Here is a 20895-nt window from a genome sequence, read left to right on the forward strand (position 1 = left end):
GTTCTGGGGGCCAGGGGAGAGACTGCACGGGAAAACGTGTTACTTTTGGTCATGCAGAAGCTCTTGGTGGCTGCGAAACGTCAAGTCTTTTTCATACAGTGAAAAAGAAGACCTAAGGAAATGCAATTCTCTTGTCCAAACCGATAGGTAGTTATAAAGGCTATTGCTGAGCCACTGCCATTTCAAAAGAAAAAAACCAGATTCTCATTTTCTTGTCCCGTTACCAATCTTCACCCCCCAGCCTGACACCAGTGGTGTTCCACAGTGACCACCTTGGCACGGCCCCCTTATGTAGGTTCAGGGAGGAGGGGGCAAGATGGGCAATAACTCAAGGCCACTTCTTCAAGCTTTGCCACCCGTCCCTTTGTCCAGCTTCTGAGCAGCTGGCCATAGTGGCAGAGTGATGTCCCAGCTTGGGGAGCTCAGGGATGCATTTTGAATCCAAGAGTTGAAGTTTAGAATGCTGCTTGAGGAGGCCTGGGTCTGTTGCCCTTCCCCTCCAGTTTATTTGCAGGATGCAGAAAACCAACAATGCAAAACGATGCAGCTTTAAATACATTTCTGTTAACTGTTAAGTGTCCTATTTGTTACTTTTGATGAATACAAGGTAGGGGTGCATGAGTGATGAGTAACTCGGCCTTAAGACTACTCAAAAGCAGTGTCATGTTGAATAAGTTACATCACTCCTCTCAGCCTCAGTTTCCTTGTCTGTAAAATGGGGATAAGAACACCTTCTTTGCAGCGTTGCTGTGAGAACCAAATGGGAAGACACATGGAAGTGCCATGCTGGGCACACAGTGGGCACCCATGTGTGTGACTTTCTGTCTTGGTCCGGGGTTTGTTTCCGAGTTTCCTTTGGACACAAGCTGCCAATCCCCTTAAGACCTTTCTGTTGTCCCCAACCAGCCCCTTTCAGCCTTGATCGCTAGCATTCCTAGAGAGTTCCAAGAGCATCAGGCTGGTTACCAGCCTGCTCCCCTGCAGAGCTGTGCTCACAGGTGAGCAGCTGGGAAGGGGTTAAGATAGTAATTGTGTAAGTCTTCCAGGCTTTCTCCCAGTTCTGCAATAATTTGATGAAGAACTTCACCCTAATTAAATATTCAAATTAGGAATAAGTGTCAATATGGCTTCCCATTGCCTGGAATGATGATTAATTGTATTCAAAACTCTAGTGGCCCACTGTAATCTAAACTGAACCGTTGTTCTTGATTATTTCTGCACCACACTTGCCATGTTTTTGTTTTAAGATTTAAACTAGTAATTGATTTGCCATATGCTGTCGAGCTGCACATAGTTTAAAGTTATGCGTTTAGGAACTTGGGGAGTTTGGAACTGAAATTTTCTAGTCTTGCAAAGGCAGCCCTTTTATTCCTGGTCCACTGCAGAGTGATTTGGTTGGAGGGTGCGTGTGTCTGTGAATGTGTCGGTTGTCGTCCATGAGGAAAACTCATTATATAGTCAAGTCGGTAGGTTGAAGTTATATTGATCATGGCAAATGAGTTGCTTGAATGGAAAATGAACAAGTCCGCATTTATACTTTTGTGCTTCTGCCGTCTTGGTAAAGCAGGGTGGAAAACATGGCAGAGTGGGAAAAGCATGAGCTCAAATCCTAGCTCAGTCAATTCCTTTAGCTGTGTGACCTTGGACAGGTTCCTTAACCTCTCTGAACCTTCTTTCTTCCTACCGGTAGAACCTCCCCTGGGCTGTGAAGACAAGAGGTGAGTGAGAAGCATGAAGAATAGTCAAGTTTTCAGTAAGGGATGGCTGTCACAGTCACAGGTGATTCCAGGAAGAAAGCCTTCAGTGGTCCCCTGCTTCCAGGAAGCCACTTCCAACCCTGAATCAGAAACGATGTCCCACTTCTCTCATTGCAGGAGTCTCTGTTGCCCCTCTCTTACTTTGTAACAAGTCTTAGGTCATTGTCTTGACTCTTGGGTTGCTGTCGCTGTTCCATTGCTCCAGCCTTTTCTCCCCCACCACATTCCTCCCACTTGGCAGGTAACACCACGACTCCCACGTACGTCCCTGGGTACTTCACAGGGCCTAGTCGAGGGCCTGGTGTGTGCTAGTTGCTGAACAAATGTTTGTTTTGTTTTATGCCATTGTGTTAAAACTGAAGCAAGTAGCCTTATAGTTTTCTATTTGTATATCTTGTGATATTTAGGATTTTTAAGTTTTATGATAGAGGGGCTTCCCTGGTGGCTCAGTGGTAAAGAATCTGCCTGCCAACGCAGGAGACTCAGGTTCGATCCCTGGGTCAGGAAGATCCCCTGGAGCAGGAAATGGCAACCCACTCCAGTATTCCTGCCTGGAGAATTCCGACAGAGAAGCCAGATGGGCTGCAGTCCACAGGGTTGCAAAAGAGTCGGACCCAACTTAGCGACTGATCACACACGTACTTTATGATAGAGGGAAGCTTCAGTTTACTTATAGATACATCTAAAAGGGAATGATGAGTCTTAATTGGATTTGGGGTTTTTTTTAATCGTTTTTAAAAGACTTTATTTTTTAAAGAAGTTTTAGCTTTACAACAAAATAGATACAGGGATTTCATGCCCACATCTAGCTTCCTCCATGATCACCGTCACTCACCAGAATGGCTGTTTCCTTTTTATTTTTAAAAGAGGAACCTGCGCTGTCACTGTGTAATCACCATAGTTTACCTTAGGGTTCGCTCTTGGTACTGTGCCTTCTATGAGTTTGGACAAACGTATGATGACATATGTTAATCATTATATTATCATAAATGGTATTTGCACTGCCCCCAAAATTCTCTGTGCTCTTCCTATTCATCTCTCCCTGTGGCCCCTCTGGCAACTACTGCTCTTTTTCCTGTCCCCATAGTTTTGCCTTTTCCGGAATGTTGTAGAGTTGGAATCATACAGCATGTAGTTTTTTCAAATTGGCTTCTTTCATTTAGGAATAGGCACTTATCATTTGAAAAAAAAAAAACCCTCTCAAGAGCCAAACACAGTGCTGGGACATACAGTAGGAGCTCAGTTAAAACCCGGGGGTCTGTGTTGGTCACAACATATCCATTCTAGCACCTCCAGCTGCCTCTGGGCCCCATGGTCTGTCTCCCCTTGGATGACATCAATTTATTGGCTATATTTGGAATTAAGTTTCAGGTCTGGGCATGGAAAGTTTGAGATGGTGAATTGTCATTGCAGAGGAAATCGGTCCATTGTTAGGTTTTTATAAAACCTCACTTGACTTCGCTGGTGTCATTTACAAAAAGAAACAAAGCAAAAGGTCTCATCAATAGAAAGGGTAGTAAACTTTGCACTTTCTGAGGCAGACTTCAAGTCAGCGAGGGAGAAAAAAAAATCACCTCACCTAAAAATATTCTAGGGCCCAGGTCATTAAAATAGCTGACTCTCTATTTTAGTAGAACCTAGTTACAAGAAAATGCATTGTTTTCTCACCTCCCTGGGTCTGCAAGGATCTGAAGGGTAACTCAGGATCTCGGTCTGGAAGCACAGGGGACCTGGTGCAGAGATTCTATCTGTGAAGTCTTCGAGGAGGCTATGCATGCTGGCCAGGCCCTTCCAGCTGAAAATGATTCATTTTAATTAGCTTCCTTGATGCTCCGTTACCTGAGCATATGGTCCTTAAGAAATCAGCTTCCCCAGACTGTCAGCGAGTGTGGGCAGTGGTCAGGGACCTTGGTTCTGACACCAATGACCAGCCTTGGAGAGCGGACGCTCGAGAAGGTGCTTATTAAAATGCCAGCAGGTGCGGCCAAGGTCCCCCTTCCTGTGGCTCCCTCACCCCGCTTGTGCCAGGTGTTTTATAAGAGCCTTTTTCTTCATTAAATGGCATTCATTAAGCACGTCCTTACACCTGGCACAGAAGCTGTGTGTCACAGATGACTTCTTCCCAGTGGTGTTTTGCAGGAATAAAGTGGAATTTCATTTAGCCGTTTGCTGTGTTTCTTTTCCCCTACCCACCTTAGCTCAGTCACTGGCTTTTGCATAGTACATTCATCCTCCATCCCTACCCCCATTCTGTGACTTTCTTTTGCATGCGTTATCTCTGGTCCTTGTACCCCAGCAGGCACGTTAGCACTGAGTGCCATGCAGGACATTTCTGTAGACCCTAGCTCTTGCAGAATTCTCCTATTGTCTGCCGTCTTTGTTTTCTGATAAAAAGGAAAATAATTTCTCATTGAAAAAATTAACATAGAATATATGAAAAGCAAGGGGAAGAAATCTTTGCTCTGACCTCAGACGGTGATTTGTGTCATCTACACCATGGGCATAGTCCTGCCGTGAACCCAGGGCCATCGCTGCTCTGAGCAGGCATGTCCTTCCAAGTCATTTTCATCCTGGGGCATGTGTGTATCTGTTGCCAGTAGGAAGATGTCATTCTTGGGGTGGTTTTCGTATATGTCTTTCTGCAATTTGGTTTTCGTTTTGTTCCCTTTTATTTCAATCTAACAACCATGTCTTTGAGATCTGACCATGTTAACGTTAGTATAAAAATGTACAGCTCATTCCTTCTCCTTGGTCTGTCTCGCTAGCATCATAAGAACACTTTCCCAGTTCCCTGCTCTTACAGACACCACCCCAAGGATCCAGTTTCTGCCTCTTGCTGTAGCCAAGATCACTCTCCCCACACCACCTGCACCCGAGTTCCTCACCTAGCATCATGTCATAAGCACCATCCCCCAGTTCCACCCAGAAATCCTGTAATCATTTTAAGTCTGTAAAGCATTCTGACATCTTATAATGTTATTTCCAGTTTTTGAGTAGAGCGTCGTGACTCAGAGCTGAATTTTGTAATTTGCCCCATCAGGGTTCAGATCCAAGCTGTGCCCCCTCAGGGCAGCTGCTGAACCTTTCTGAGACCTTCTGTCTGGTAGAAATGATCTCAGCGCCTGGTCATAGGATTCAAGCAGGATCACATGATGCCTGTGCAGGGTAAGCCCTGCGAAAATGTCAGTGAACGTTATTTTACTGTTTCTGTCTTAAGTAAGTCATCTCTCATGCTTCAGATTGTTTTCTCGGGCTAGGTTTCCAGAGGGAGGGAATAAACGTTGGTCTTTTTGTCCCATTACTTCCCCATTCTTAGGTCTTAATTTTGAATCACCTGGAGCATGTTTTAATGTATTTCTTTCAGGGAAAGGTTCATAATCTTCTTTGTTGTCATGTTCACATATAAAAGACAACCTGGGATTCAGGAATGTTTCCTCTGTTGAGCATTCTTTCCCTTCCTTACTCTGTGGCTCCCTAGCCTTCAGCATGTCGTGTAACAGGAAAGGTGTGAGGTCACCGTCAGTGTTTGCTGGGATTCATCATGGGTCTCTGTTTACTGCCCTTTCTGGAATACTGGGAACCTCATTGGCCTCTTTACCTAGGTCCTTTTTTTCTAAGATCAGGAAAGTGTTTTCAGCTTTGCTGAAATATACTAGATGCACAATAAAGCGCACATATTTAAAGTATAACCCGATGAGCTTTGGCGTAGGTAGGTATACACCTGTGACGCCATCACCAAAATCAGGATCGTGACTATATCCACCACCCCCAAAAGTTTCTCTGTGCTCCTTAGTAATATATCTGCTCTCCTCAGCCAGCAACAGATCTTCTTTCTAACCCTATAGGTTAGTTTGCATTTTCTAGAATTTTGTACAAATGGAATCATACCATGTGGATTCTTTTTTGTCTTTCTTATTTTACTGAGCAGCATCATCCTGAGATTATCCATCTTACAGGTATCACCAGTTCCTTTTTGATTGCTGAGTAGTATCCATCATATGGCTGGACCACAGCGTGTTTATCCAGTCACTTGTTACTGGACATTTGGCTTGTTCTTAGTTTTTCACTTTTACATGTAAAGCTGCCCAGTACATGTGTATTGGAATCTTTGTAAAGACATATGCTTTTGCTTCTCTTGAGTGAAAATCTATCCATGTAATGGCTGTCTTGTACCAAGGGTATGTTGAAGTTTTTAAGAAACTGCAGACTGTTTTCTGAAGTGGTTGTACTATTTTACATTCCTACTAGCAGTGCATAGAAGTTCTAATTGCTCATTATCTTTGTCTACAATTGATATTGTTGGTCTATTTAATTTTTGTCATTCTGAAAGATGTGTAGTAACATCTCATTGTGGTTTCAGTCTGCATTTCCCTAATAACTCACTGGTAATGCTGAACATTTTTTCATGTACTGATTAACCATTTGTGTACTTTCTTTAGTGAAATGTCTGTTAAATCATATGGTCTTTTTAGAACTGGCTTGTTAGTCTTCTATTAGGCTGTAAGAGTTCTGCATGTATCCTAGTTATAAGTCAGATGTGTGTTCACAAATATTTTCTTTAGGTCTTTAGCTTACCTTTCAATTTCTGTAATAGCACCTTCTGAATAACAAGAGTTTTAAGTATTGGTGAAGTCCTGTATACCAACTGAAAATAGTTTGTGCTTTTTTGTGTCCTGTGTAAGGAGTCTTTGCCAAACCTAAGTTCACAACGATTTTCTCCTGTCTTTTCTTTAAGAGGCCACTCTATACCTGGCCAGTCAAGATGCATTTAAATAAAAAGTATCAAATCCTGGGCCTGGACTTAATCATTTATACCTTCCTCTTTTCTGGAATGGTTCTGTGAATCTCTTGGGTTATTTTATGTATGTGTGTGGTGTGAGGTAGGTGTCAAGGTTCTTTTTTCTTTTTTCTTTGCATGTGGCTATCCATTGTTCTAGCACCATTTGCTGAAAAGATTTCTCTTTCCCCACTGAATTGTCTTGGCACCTTTGTTGAAAATCAATTGATCATGTATGTGTAGGTCTATTTTTGGACTCCCCATCTGTTCTATTGATCTGTATGTCTGTGTTAATGCCAGTACCACACTGTCTTGATTACTGTAGCTGTACACTAAGTCTTGAAGTTACGTAGTCTTGAAATTGGGATTTATTTAGCTCTGAGTCTCTTTATTGATTTTGCTTAGAATCTTGGAAGCCCTGTTGGCTTTTATATTTTGGTGTTTGTTGGTTGGTTGGTTTTTAATCAGGCACGCTTTCAACTTTTTTTTTTTTTTGGCTTTCACTTTTAATTGTTCTGATTTCTTTCTAATATCTGGAATGTTTAGATTGATCTTTGTTCTCCATATTTATCATATTTTTCCTCATTGTGATCATCTTTGTTTTCTTTCTCTTCATTCTGGAAACTCAAGGGGGGAGGGGGTTTATCCATCATGCTGCTGATTTAGTTTTGAGGGATTTTATTTGTGTATTATTTATAATGCAGATAGCTTTTTCTATATCATACAGAAAATTTTTTTCCCAGAGGTAATGTTCTTTTTCTCCTGTTGGGTGACACTTTTTTTACAGGCCCTCACAAGGAGATGTATTTGTAGACTGGGTATTGGCCAAAGGGCAGGCTGTGTGCGTGCCTCCTCCCCTCATCTCTCCTGGGGAGAGATGAATCATTCAAATAATGATTCATCTTCTGAATCTTCATTACCGTTCTCTATTCTCGTTAGCTTTTGTAGACCCTTGGTGACCGGAGGCTAGCTAGAGCTATAACTGGCCCTACAAGTCATGTAGTCCTGGTATGTTTTTAAGACATGTATCATTTCATCCTCCTGGTTTGAATTTTTTTTCATTCTTTTAAGTACTTTCAACTAACAATTCTTTACACCAGTGAAAGGGAGTGAGCCAGTGGTGTTTCTCACTATGGAGGAGATTGTTGCTGTTCAGTCACTCAGTTGTGTCCAGCTCTTTGCTACCCTGTGGACTGCAGCACCCCAGGCTTCCCTGTCCCTCTCTATCACCCAGAGTTTGCTCCAACTTATCTCCACTGGGGGAAGTGCTGCTTAAAAATCTAGAGTAGCCTTGTCATCCTGACTCAGGAGGCTTATGTCTGGGGAACATTCTGAGCCAGAGATCATACAACCAGACGTCTGCCTCCGCCCCACTGGCCGGATCAAGTCTTCTGTAGAGTTGTGGTTAACACATTATCCCCGATTAGTAGTTTTCAAACCTTTTGGTCTAGGACTTTTGTTTGTTTGTTTTGATGTGGACCATTTTTAAAGCTTATTGAATTTGTTAAAATATTGCTTCTGTTGTTTATGTACTGGGTTGTGGTTTTTTGTTTTTGTTTTTGTTTTTTTGGCCTTGAGGCATGTGGAATCTTGGCTCCCCGATGAGGGATCAAAACCTGCACCCCCTGCATTAGAAGGTGAAGTCTTAACCATTGGACTGCCAAGGAAGTCCCAAGGTCTTAAAAACTGAGGATTCCCTCTTGCTGGGGAAAAACAAATTGAGAATTAAGACTAACTTTTGTTTATGTAGGTTATATTTATTGTTGTCGTTATTTAGTTGCTGTGTCATGTCTGACTCTCTTGCGACCCCATGCACTGTAGCCCACCAGACTCCTCTGTCCATGGGATTCTCCAGGCAAGAATACTGAAGTGGGTTGCCATTTCCTTCTCCAGGGAATCTTCCCAACCCAGGGATGGAACCTGCATCCCCCGTACTGCAGGCAGAGTCTTTACCACTGAGTCACCAGAGAAGCCTTCTTTATATTTACCTTATAAAAATTAAAATTCAGAAAAATGTAAAACATGAGGCTACCTATGCAAACATCAGAGTGGACAGCCTCACGAGCCACACAGCTTCTGGAAATCTTTTCTGCCTGCTTGTGAGGATGGAGAAGGAAATGGCAACCCACTCCAGTACTCTTGCCTGGAAAATCCCATGGATGGAGGAGCCTGGTAGGCTGCAGTCCATGGAGTCGCAAAGAGTTGGACAGGACTGAGCAACTTCACTTTCACTTTCACTTGTTGAGGATAAGCGGGGAAAAGACCATTGATGTCATATTATTATGAAAGTAGCGGTGACCTGGCTGACTCCCTGAGTCTGAGGAGCCGCCGGAGGTCCCCAGAGCGCACTCAGAAAACTGCTGCCAGAAGGTAATCTTAGCTTAAAATACAGCAGAAAACAATGGCAATTGTGATTTTAACACCACAGAGTGCGTTGGTTGCAAGGGTGCGTGTAGGGGGTGGGACATAAAAGTAGCATCCATCTCTAACCACGAGGCCACCTCTGCTGTTCCAGCAGCCACCGGCCCCTTGGTGCTGCCCTCTGACGGTCTGAGAAGAGAGCGGGCATCGTGGCTGCCTGGGCAGGGCCATCTTCATTACATGTGGCCACTGGGTTCACAAGATTAATAGCAACATTTTAAAAATTCACACAGACCTGGAATCAGCACGAGAAAATACAGATTTAAATTAACAAGGAAAAAGCAGAATCCCATCAAAGGAAATAAATCGTACTGGCAACTATTGTCACATAATAAAATGTATTCTATAACTGAAGGGCTTTTATATGGAGCTGTCTGCGGCTTAGTGGCCATGTTAATTGAATAAGGTGCCAAAGACTGACTTGGGGGAGAAAAATGAAATTTCCCTCAGCCTCTATTTAGCAGGAGCTGTTGTCGGCAGCACACGTGATGCTAACCTATTTGTTACAGAACAGCCAGGGCCCCTGCAGACAGACGTGATGGCTCTCGGGTGCGCCCAGTCTCCTCTGGGCTGTCCTGGGGGCAGGGGCCAGGGTGGAGAGCTTGGTAAAGCTCCCCCAAGATTCAAGGGCTGTTCTAATTGGAATTCTCCAGTGACGGAACAGAGTTTGGAATCATGATCCATCGTTTGAGTCAAGAGGCAGAAACTGTTGGCCTCTAATGGTCAGCGCCCTGTGCCAGTGGTCCAGAACCTACTGGGGATGACAGCCGAGGGTCTTCATCTCTAGGTGACCCCCAAGATAGGGCCAGTGGTCCAGAACCTACTGGAGATGACAGCCGAGGGTCTTCACCTCTAGGTGACCCCCAAGATAGGGCCAGTGGTCCAGAACCTACTGGAGATGACAGCTGAGGGTCTTCATCTCTGGGTGACCCACAAGATAGGGCCAGTGGTCCAGAACCTACTGGGGATGATAGCCGAGGGTCTTCATCTCTGGGTGACCCCCAAGATAGGGCCAGTGGTCCAGAACCTACTGGAGATGACAGCCGAGGGTCTTCATCTCTGGGTGACCCCCAAGATAGGGCCAGTGGTCCAGAACCTACTGGGGATGATAGCCGAGGGTCTTCATCTCTGGGTGACCCCCAAGATAGGGCCAGTGGTCCAGAACCTACTGGAGATGACAGCCGAGGGTCTTCATCTCTGGGTGACCCCCAAGATAGGGCCAGTGGTCCAGAACCTACTGGGGATGATAGCCGAGGGTCTTCATCTCTGGGTGACCCCCAAGATAGGGCCAGTTTCATGAGTTCTAGGGTTTACTTCTCCTAGGTCTGCTGGTAATCTTTATGAACGCACTTAAAATCTAAAATATACTCTCTAGTCATGTATGGATGTGAGAGTTGGACTGTGAAGAAGGCTGAGCGCCAAAGAACTGATGCTTTTGAACTATGGTGTTGGAGAAGACTCTTGAGAGTCCCTTGGACTGCAAGGAGATCAACCCTGGGATTTCTTTGGAGGGAATGATGCTAAAGCTGAAGCTCCAGTACTTTGGCCACCTCATGCGAAGAGTTGACTCATTGGAAAAGACTCTGATGCTGGGAGGGATTGGGGGCAGGAGGAAAAGGGGATGACCAAGGATGAGATGGCTGGATGGCATTACGGACTCGATGGACGTGAGTCTGAGTGAACTCCGGGAGATGGTGATGGACAGGGAGGCCTGGCATGCTGCAATTCATGGGGTCGCAAAGAGTCGGACATGACTGAGTGACTGAACTGAACTGAACTGAAGATCAATAGAGAGTGGTCTGGAGGGATCACAGAGTGATCAATAGCTTGGGGTGCGTTGAAATGGCTCCAGTGAAACTGCTGTCTGTGGGGGCCCCAGCCAGCATCGTGTTCACAGACTTCTCAGCTTTGTTTGATGCCGTCGAGTACCAACTCTTGTAACTCCCCTAGGCTTAGGTACTTCAGAACACCTGAGCATTTAGTGCCATGATCTACTGAAGTGCCTGCCTCTTTCTTTCCTCCTCCAGTAACCCCCAGTGTCATGAGTCAGGCATTCCTTCAATCTCATTAGACAATCAGGTTATGGGAAATAAGCCAAAGAGTGTTGGGTTAACTGATTACAATTCCAAGTGTAAAAATAAGGATTTTATTATTTTTTTTCTCAGTAGACGGCTATGGTAATGGGCATGGGCCCAGGCTATTAGTCTTCTAAAATATTTCAAGTGACTAAAACATTTTGTCAGACGGCTGTACAATAATTTTTTAAGTAGTCCACTATTTGATCTCTAATTTGACTCAAGCTTTTGGCTTTGTAAGCAGTGCCATGATGAATGTAATTCTTGTTTGCATAAAAATATTCATGAATCAGAAATAGTCACATTTTCCAAACTGTTACCCAGCCCAGCCCCAGGGATGAAAAGACAGTGGGAAGCCCTCCCCAGTGATCTCTAATTGCAGGTCAGAGTCAGATTCATTCATTTTTTCAGCAGCATTGGGTGATCTTGTAGGGTTCTCCCTAATGTTTTTTTAAATGCCTAACGTGTGCCGGCCACTGTTGTAGACACTGTGGATGTGGTAGAAAGCGCCACTGAGATCATATTCTGGTGGTGTGTGAACAAATCGACACAGTCCTACAGAGCTGGAAGGGCTGTGCAGAAACGGGGAGGTGACGAGAGGAGAGCCACAAGGGGAGGCGGGGGTGGGGGGCTTCCCCACCAGTGCCTCATATAGGAGGAAACAGCAAGTGCAAAGCCCCAAAGCAGGAATGAGAGTGGGGAGGGGAGGACCAAAGGCAGGGGGTGAGGCTGCAGGATGTGAGTGCTGGGACCACCACCAAGACCAGGGCAGAGAGGAGGGATGGGCCAGAACCAGAGAACTGGCAGGGCCTGGCCACCCTGGGCGGAGCGGGGCTCAGACTTCCTTCTAGTGCAGAGGGAAGGCACAGATACGCTGTCATAGTCCTGTACTGAGGCCCTCATGAAACTGTTAGTCGCTGAGTCATGTCTGACTCTTTGCAACCCCATGGACTGTAGCCCCTCAGGCTCCTCTATCCATGGGATACTCCAGGCAAGAATACTGGAGTGGGTAGCCATGCCCTTCTCCAGGGGATCTTCCCATCCAGGGATCGAACCCAGGTCTCCCATATTGCAGGCGGATTCTTTACCCTCTGAGCCACCAGGGGAGACCCAAAGCCCTCTTGAGTGGGACGTAATGCCAGGGAAGCAGGAAGGGGAAGAATTGAGATGGGAGTCGTGCTCCCATGCGCTCAGCGCACCCTGGTTCTATGCTGTCGGCTCTGCCTGCGTCTGTGCACTAGGAGGCAGCCCGCCCATGCTGAAGGGCACCCAGCTCCTGCTGCTGGCGCTGGGATTTGAACCTGTGTCGGCTAGACATTGGGGTCGGTAGTCTTCACCACCGCACCTGCTCTGCCTTCCCAGGTAGATGGTTGGGCCGTTGGTTGTCCATGTCTGTATATAGCTCTTCCCATGTTACCATGTTAGACTGACTGTGACCAGTTGTCAGGGTCACTGAGCTAGCAAGTGGCAGAGAGGTTGGGTCCCCGGCACCATCGCTTTCCCAGGTGGACCCCAGTTTCCTGGTTGAGTGATCTCAGCCTGTGTATGGACGGTGAAGGTGGTCCATCAGGGTGACTCTGAGATGCTGATGGTGACCCTCAGGGGACTCGTGGACCCACCTTTTCATGAATTCTAGCTCACTCTCTGTCAGCTTTGCCTTGGAGGACCTATAAGTGATTGTTCCTACCTAAAAAGCTTGCTGAGAGGATCAGGCAGGTGGTGTCCATGAAGGAACCCAGCCCAGTGCCTGGCAGGTGGGCTCCCACCAGACACCGAGGAATTAAGACTCTCCTTGCGCTCTGAGGTTCAGCTGACCACTGGGCCAGTTCTGCCCATCCTCACTTCCAGGCTGATCTGACACCGAGCCCCTGGGTCACTCCTCCTTCACTGGATTTAAACCATGGGTGCCCTGTCCCCTCCGCCCGAACTGTCCACTCTCATTAACAGGCCCTGGTGCGCCTTTGTGGCCTCCTGTCCCCGTGCCCCTTCCTCCCCGTGTCCAGTAACCAGAGAAGTGACGATGCCAAAGCAGCTGTTTGTTGTGTGGGATCTCCTCCCCTCAGCCCCCTCTGGCCAGAGGTCTTCCTGCTGCTCAGATTGCTGCCCTAAACCCCACTCCCTACCTGGTGGCTATCAGCCACCAGCTGAAGCTTTTGGTGACTTGACTTCAGTTGGATGGATTCCTGTTGAGCAATTAGCCTCTAAAAGAATCAGGCCTGTGACTTGAATTCTCTTGGAATTTCCCACTTAACTGCATCAGCCCCACATTGTCTGCCTGTTGTATAGTGATCAGAACCTTTTTCTTTCTTTTTTTCCCTTGTGAATTCCTGGTCACTGCCACCACTGACTTCTTACATCTGACCTGTTTTCCTCTGTAGTGTCGGGGAGTTGGGTGTGTGGTGTGGGTCTCCTAGAGACCCCTGAGTCTAACTGAGCAAGCCCGCAGGCAGAAATGCAATAGTAGAGACAACAGCAGTTCCTGTCCAAAAAGCCCCAGGGGATTTAGTGGAGTCGGTTCAGCGCTCTTAACTGTTCAGTGATCGTCTGCCCTGGGGAAGAAACTGTCCTAGAAAATGGGGTACCAACTTGACGAGAGTTGGCCCTTTCCTTGAGGTGCCTTGGGACAACTGGAGTGAGAGAGGACATACAGGCACCCAGTCCCCCCCGGGACAAGCCCAGGAAGGGTTTTTACCAAATGAGGATGCTCAGTCTCAAAGGACCAACAGGAGTTTGGAGAGGAGATAAGGCGGAAGTGGAGACCGCAGGAGGAGGGAGCAGGGTGGACGAAGGATCAGGCCGAGGCAGACCCAGAGAATCACAAGACTTTCACGCTTCCTGGTGGAGGCAGGAGTGACAGCAGTGTCTGGAGAGGTGGCTGGTGTGTGAGGATGGCTTAAACCAGGGCACAGGTGCCAGTTAGGCTGCCCAGGGAAAGTGCATGGAGTGAGAAGAGAGCTAAACCAGAACCCTTGCCAACAGCAGGCCCCACAAAGTGGAAGAGGAGCCAGGAGGGGGAAAGAGAAGCAGGTCCCAGGGTGGGGGCGGAGGGGAGGGGGTCGCGGTCTACAGGATGGGGTCAGCCAGGCAAAATCTGATGCCCTCGTAAGGCAGGCAAGCTTGGACAGAGAAGTCCTTGTGGATGGGGCAGCTGTGGAGCCAGGCAGCTTGATTCTCTGATCTACACTTCTCAAGTTCTGTGGGCCATAGAAGCCCCCTGGAACTGTCCATTTAGAGGATCACAGCAGATTTGGGTGGGAAGCATTGAGTCTGCACACAGTAGGTGCTACATACCTGCTTGCAGTTACATGATAGCCCTTATAAAGATTGGCTGCTCTCTTCCCGTCCACAGTACATCTCAAATTATTCCCCCTCACTTTCCCACAGGGAGGTAATCTTTTAAAGTTGTTCAGTTCAATCGCTCAGTCGTGTCCAACTCTTTGCAACCCCATGAATCGCAGCACGCCAGGCCTCCCTGTCCATCACCATCTCCCGGAGTTCACTCAAACTCACGTCCATTGAGTCGGTGATGCCGTCCAGCTATCTCATCCTCTGTTGTCCCCTTCTCCTCCTGCCCCCAATCCTTCCCAGCATCAGAGTCTTTTCCAATGAGTCAACTCTTTGCATGAGTTGTTAATTGGAGCTTATCCCTTCTCAGCTTAAAAAACTCTTCAGGGTAAAGTCAGAACTTGGGCAGGGCCCTGCGTGCGGTGACCCCAAAGTGCTCTCTTCAGCCGGGCCCCCCAACCTCCCCCAGGCCTTCAGGCCCTAGTCACCCCCACCTCCTTCCAAGCCCCCCGCCTCCGCCAGACCTCCTGCTGCTTAGGAGTTATCCCAGAGTCCCTCCTTGCCCCCCATCCCCAGCTCCCAGGGGGAACAACACTTCCTGGGGGAGCACGGAGAGTCTTCCCACTCGCCCCGCGTCAGCCATGGCTCCTGTAACCTGGTGGCGTGTCCCTGACCCCTGCTACAGGGTTCAGTTCAGTTCAGTCACTCAGTCATGGCCGACTCTTTGCGACCCCATGGACTGCAGCACACCAGGCCTCCCTGTCCATCACCAACTCCCAGAGTTTACCCAAACTCATGTCCATTGAGTCGGTGATGCCATCCAACCATCTCATCCTCTGTCGTCCCCTTCTCCTCCCGCCTTCAATCTTTCCCAGCATCAGGGTCTTTTCAAATGAGTCAGCTCTTCACATCAGGTGGCTGAAGCATTGGAGTTTCAGCTTCAACATCACTCCTTCCAATGAATATTCAGGACTGATTTCCTTTAGGATGAACTGGTTGGATCTCCTTGCAGTCTAAGGGGCTCTCAAGAGTCTTCTCCAACACCACTGTTCAAAACCATCAATTCTTCGGCACTCAGCTTTCTTCACAGTCCAACTTTCACATCCATACCTGACTACTGGAAAAACCATAGCCTTGACTAGACAGACCTTTGTTGGCAAAGTAATGTCTCTGCTTTTTAATATGCTGTCTAGGTTGGTCATAACTTTCCTTCCAAGGAGTAAGCGTCTTTTAATTTCATGGCTGCAGTCACCATCTGCAGTGGGGGAGCTCTGCAAAAGCAGGACCCTGCCCATCCTGCCACCCTGAGTCCCCGCTCTCCAGGTCTGGGTTGACTGGACCCAGGCTCCCTTGGCTATCTCTGATGGCCATCTAGCTGGTCTGGCTCTGTCTTCTCAGGCAAGGAGGAAGCCCCCCCGTGCTGTCACCCAGCTTGGCTTGTTGTCTGAGGTTCCACCAACACCCTGCCTCCTCTGTGAGGCCCCTGGAGTGCCGCCACACTGTGCCAGCGGCGTGGTGTGTCCTTAGTTAGGGGCGGCATACCTTCTTAGGGCTTTCAGGGCTCAGCGGTCTCAGGGCATGGCAGTGCTGAAGCTCAGTTCTTCCCCGGCTCCTGAAAAAGCCCTCGGGAAACAGTGGGTGCAGCGCCGGCACGTGGGGCACACCAGCTGCATGAGTGTGCAGCCAGCGCATCGCACAGGCCCCCATTCTGGAGGGCCCCATGCTGGGTTCAAGGCTCTGCTGTCACCATCTTAAAATGCTTAAAGATATTCGATCCAGGTCCCCACGTTTTCACTCTACACCAGGCCGAGTTCCTGCCTTGCAGGCCGGTATGCAGAGCCAGGAGAGAACCTGGGGATCTGCTGACCCCGGGGCCCCTGCTCAGGGCTGGCCGACCCTCTCCGCAGGGCCGCCTGTCCTCGTTTTAGCTCTGCTCAACCACAACCACAGTCAGTAATTTATTCTGTTTGCTCAGCTCCGCTGACTGAGTGCTGCGGTCGGAGGCATCGATCACCTGCTTCCCCCCTCTGCAGCTCTCCTCCCCCTCCCAGGGTTCCCAAACCAGCCCATCCTCAGAGTCACTGCTGGCCTGGTTCCAGGGATTTCTGGAGTGCACCCCCCCAGGCCTCTGAACAGACTCCCCAGGTCGGGGAGCTGAGTCTGTGTTGTTAGCGAGCTCCCCGGTGCCTCGAGCACTGCCTCTGTGCTCTGACGAGCAGAACAGAGTTCGAGAACCTTCATCCAAGTGGATAGATCCCAAAGCCCATAGTGTGGCTTCTGGCGTCCTTTCCGGTCTGGCTGTGGCTTTGTTTCCCACTCCAGCCCTGTAGCAGAGTGGCTCGCGGACTGCCCGTAGGTTGGTCCTGTCCCCTCCTGTAACCCACATCCAACTCGGAGGGGCTGTCACCGGAAGCCCTGCATCCCCGCTTTCATGCTGAGTGCGTGGATTTTATCCTCCTTGGAGCACATCTCCTGGTGCACCCCAGTTTGTTCCAGCCCCTCTGTCCCCTGTAGCCTGGAGCTCCTTGTGGAAAGAGCTCGCCTCGGCGTCCCCCTATCATCAGGAAGGATGCAGAGGTGCAGGTTCACAGCACATGCATCCCACCGCCCTGTGGATACTCCCCTCACGTGATGTGGTCCCCCCTCGCAAGGCCCTCCGCCTGCTCGAGCAGCTGGCCCGACGGCACCCTTGTTCACCTTCAGGGCTCACCCCACAGCTCAGCCACCTCACTTACAGCCCTCAGCTCTCGTCTTGGCCCTGGGAGGGCCTCTGCTCCTCCTGGCCCCACGGGAACAGGCCCTGCCTCCATCCCAGAGCCGTTCTAGAAGACTACGCGTTTGTTGTATGAAAAGGGCAGCGTGCGGAACGTCAGCTTCCCTTACGTGATCGGTACCCTCCATCCCAGCCTCGCCCATTTTGGGAATGACTGTAACTGGAGCTCAGGCCGCTGGGCGACTTCAAACCAGCCCCAGTCGTACCACAAAGGGGTGACTGTGCCCCCCCAGACCTGTTGGGTTTTAAATGTCTTTCCTATTACCATCGTCTTTTCTTCTCAGCATTCACTAAAAGGCAGCTGATAACCACACCAAATGGATTATGTGCTTTGAACGAGGATGCACTTGCGCTCTGGGCGTTTTGAGCCTTAATGGCCAACACCTGCACCATAAAAGACACACTGGGTCAATCGAAGGTGCTTTCTGAGCATCTGCTGTGGGCTGCCACCCGAAGTGCGCTGCTCACAGCATTTCAGAGGAACATGCCATTCTGATTCTCAGTGGGCCTCGTTTCCTGGGCTCACCTGGTAATAGCCCCTAACATCTTCCTTCACTGAGTGCTGTCTGGGACAGGCGTGGAAGCCCCTGGGTGGGTAATGGGACCAAGACGTCCAGACAAACCGAGGCTTGTGTTTGGAGTTCAACATCCTGGTCCCCTTGGTGCACTTTGCCCAGTGAGCAGAGGTCAGAGTTAAGTCACCCACCTCCTCCAGGCACCTGGGACATCACGTAAGGCTTGGGAAACCCTTTCTTCCTCTTGGATGTCCTTCCCTGTATGGAAAAGTTAGCCAGTGATGTCCAGAAACTTCTCAGTTTCTTGGGGAACTCGAGCTGCTTGGGTGGATGGAGGCCTGCTGCGCTGCTGGCTAATGGTGGCGCCTGTGCTTTCTGAGCCTCGGGGACTGCTCCATGCTCCCTGTAACCTCCTTTTTTCTCCTCTGTCTTCCTCAGGCACATCTCTCTCACGCTCCCCGCTACCTTCCGAGGCAGGAACAGCACTCGGGCTGACTATGAATACCAGCACTCCAATCTCTATGCCATCTCAGGTAGGTGGGCCACCACCAGGGGCCAGCGAGCATGCCAGTGTCCCGGGCACCACCTCCCTCCGTGCGTCTCCTTGCTTCTAATGGCACCCGTGCATCCCGTTGCTCTTTCTTCCCCTGCAAGGGGCCTGTTCCCCGCAGGGTCCAGGCCTCCCCTTTCCTCCGTGTCACCGCAGCACTTAGTGAAGGGCCAGATCCTCAGCATGTTTTGAAACTAATGATGAAAAACAGTGTGTGGATTTCGCAAGCTTGAAGGGAGGTTTCCGGAGAATAGTGAGCACATTGTTCACCTGCCAGGTCCAAGCCAAGTTCCCCACAGGGACCGGGGACCATGCAGACCCGAGGCCCGGTGCCGCCTGCCCTCCTGTCCACATCTGTCCTCACCTCTCGTTCTCAAGACCGGGTTTGTGACCAGAGGGTACACGGGGGGCCTCCCTCCCGCACCCCCAACCCTGTCATCTGAGTCTGTGATTTCTGAACTCGGCCTTGAAATGGATAGTGTTACCTTGGCAGGAATTTCAGCAGTCCCAGTTTTCTTTTTCACCTTCACCCAGAGAGGGAAAAACTTACAAAGCCTTATTACGGAATTGAGATTCATTAGGTGGCGGGCAGTGCAGGGGAGTTGCTAAGAGTTGAGGAGACCCACGAACTTGACTCTGATTATACAGGGGCCTCCAGTCGGAGGCCTTGGTGTATCGGGGGGAAATGGCACATTGGTGCCACTTACCAGCGCACACCCCTAATGGTGAGTGACGTTTTGAACACGGGAACATGGCATTCATTCATGTACCATAATGAACCGGTTATTTGAAAGGTAATCTTTTTTTCTAAAAATTGCAACTTCAGGGTACTAAATAGATGAAATAGAACAATGGTATAATTCGTGTCAGTATTCGTTTTTCTTTGTTATGATCACTCCCTAATAGGTTTGGAAGGATAAGCAAAGGCCAGTTGTTCCATTTCTGGGTGGCACTCCTGCCGGGAAAGAGGAGCGACAGGGAGGTCCCCACAGCCCTCGTCCTAGCCCCACGCCAGGAGCCAAGTCCCCAAGGGGAGCGGGCGCATGCTGTCTGAGAGCAGCGTCTCCAGGGAGAATTTCCTCTGTGCTCTGGCTATTTCAGCAGAGTCGACAAGGAGCATAACAAGTGTGGAAAGATGACCTATTTTGTAGAAAAGCTGAATATTTCCCTAGATGCTTAGTGGCAGAGTGGTGCAAAACAGGCCTGTGAAATCCAGCGGGATGAAATCCCGCTCCGAATGCACATACAGGCGGCTCAACTAAAGCAGAAGCTGTTTTCCCCCCTCCAGCTTGCAAATCTTTTTCCAGCCGCAGGGTCCAGCTGCCCCCACCTCACCGGGGTTCTCTGATGACTTTCCCAGCTGTTGACATTTCTGCAGAGAAGGGCGCACAGAGTGAAATCTCCTCTGGTTTGGCAGGAATGTTCCTGTCTGCCTCTGGACCACTGCTTCCTTGCCCCGCTGCTTTGATGAGGTGTTGTCTGGGTTCATTTCAGCTGTTAGTTTAGCAGTACCGAGGTAACAGCCTCAAGACACAGGGGAAGCCATTCAGGAACTTCCTGTTACATTTATGTAAGTGGCAGTCAATTGGATTTTATCTTCCAAACAGAGGTAGTTGAGGCCACAGCCCATGACAGCAGGCAGCTCAGGCCTCCTCGGTGGCTGCAGGCCCCAAATTGCTCTGCCAGGGCCCGGGACTGCTTCATTGTGAGGCTGCCAGGCGTGCCCTGCAGGGCCCGCTGGCTCCGTAAGGCCTGCAAGCTCAGCACTGGGCAACCATGGTGCAGCTGGGAAGTCTGCCCGCCTGCCCGCCCACCAGCAGCCTGCCTGCAAGCCGATCTGGCTAGAGGGAAGCAGAGACACCCTCCCCGCCGTCCCCCCTGTTCCAACAGTGCTTGGCACCGAATGGCACGTCTCAGTTTGGTGTTGCAAAGTTAAGGTTTCAAAGGTTTATTCCAGAAACAGTCAAGGCAGCGGGTGCCCCAGGCCCAGCCCGGGCCCAGGGCCTGCTGCCATAATGGCTGGTGCTCTGCTGGTAATGGATTGAGCCACCACACTGTTCTTCCAAACCAGCCCTGCACACGTTCGCTGCAGACCTCAGGCCCTGAGCCTTTGGTACAAACTCCTGGTCTGCTCTGGTTCATTCCTGAAAACACTTGATTACCGCTCCCTTCATTTGCAGTCCCTTCCTAAGTAGATTTCCAAACAAGGTAATTAGAAATTTGAAAAGCAGCCCACATTTCATTTGTACATATGGTTATTAAAGTGATATTTACTTTTGCATATTTTCCCAAGGGCGTACCTGTTACGATCTGCGCTCTGTACTTTCACTGAGACAGTTCATCTGTGTCCTACCTGCAAAGGGAGTGACACTGCTGGGGAACCTGGTGCGGGCCATGTGTAGCTCTGTCCCCAGCACACAGAGGTGCTCCTGAAACAGTTGTGGGAGGAAGGGAGGGAGGAAGAAAAGCTTTTAGCCCGTGTCTACCCTGCCCAGGAATACCCTTTATGGCATCTCAGGGAGGCGATCATTCTAAATGCTACTTGAGCCCTCCAGCAGCTGGGGCCACCACCTCCGCGCAGCCCAGCCCATCTCCGCAAGGTCCTCCTGTGTCGTTCAGCTGTGCTGTCTCGCTGTACATTCATATCCGCCCAGCCACTTGGGGTTCCACGCATCCCATCAGCGATGCGTGCCGACTATTCTCCACCGTCCAGCCCGGGGGTAGCTCTCTCCTGCCCACAGA

General features: G+C 49.3%; 1 protein-coding gene across 2 annotated transcripts in view; it reads left to right on the forward strand.

Moving 5' to 3' along the window:
• MVB12B (multivesicular body subunit 12B) overlaps positions 1-20895 on the forward strand; it is a 200200-nt gene that overhangs the window by 99513 nt on the left and 79792 nt on the right. For both annotated transcript variants that reach the window (XM_052648784.1, XM_052648785.1), the window contains exon 7: positions 18042-18136. In XM_052648784.1, coding sequence (XP_052504744.1) covers positions 18042-18136 — 95 coding nt within the window. The remainder of the gene's footprint in view (positions 1-18041; positions 18137-20895) is intronic.

This window comes from Budorcas taxicolor, chromosome 11 (assembly GCF_023091745.1).
Source record: "Budorcas taxicolor isolate Tak-1 chromosome 11, Takin1.1, whole genome shotgun sequence".
NCBI lineage: Eukaryota > Metazoa > Chordata > Mammalia > Artiodactyla > Bovidae > Budorcas > Budorcas taxicolor.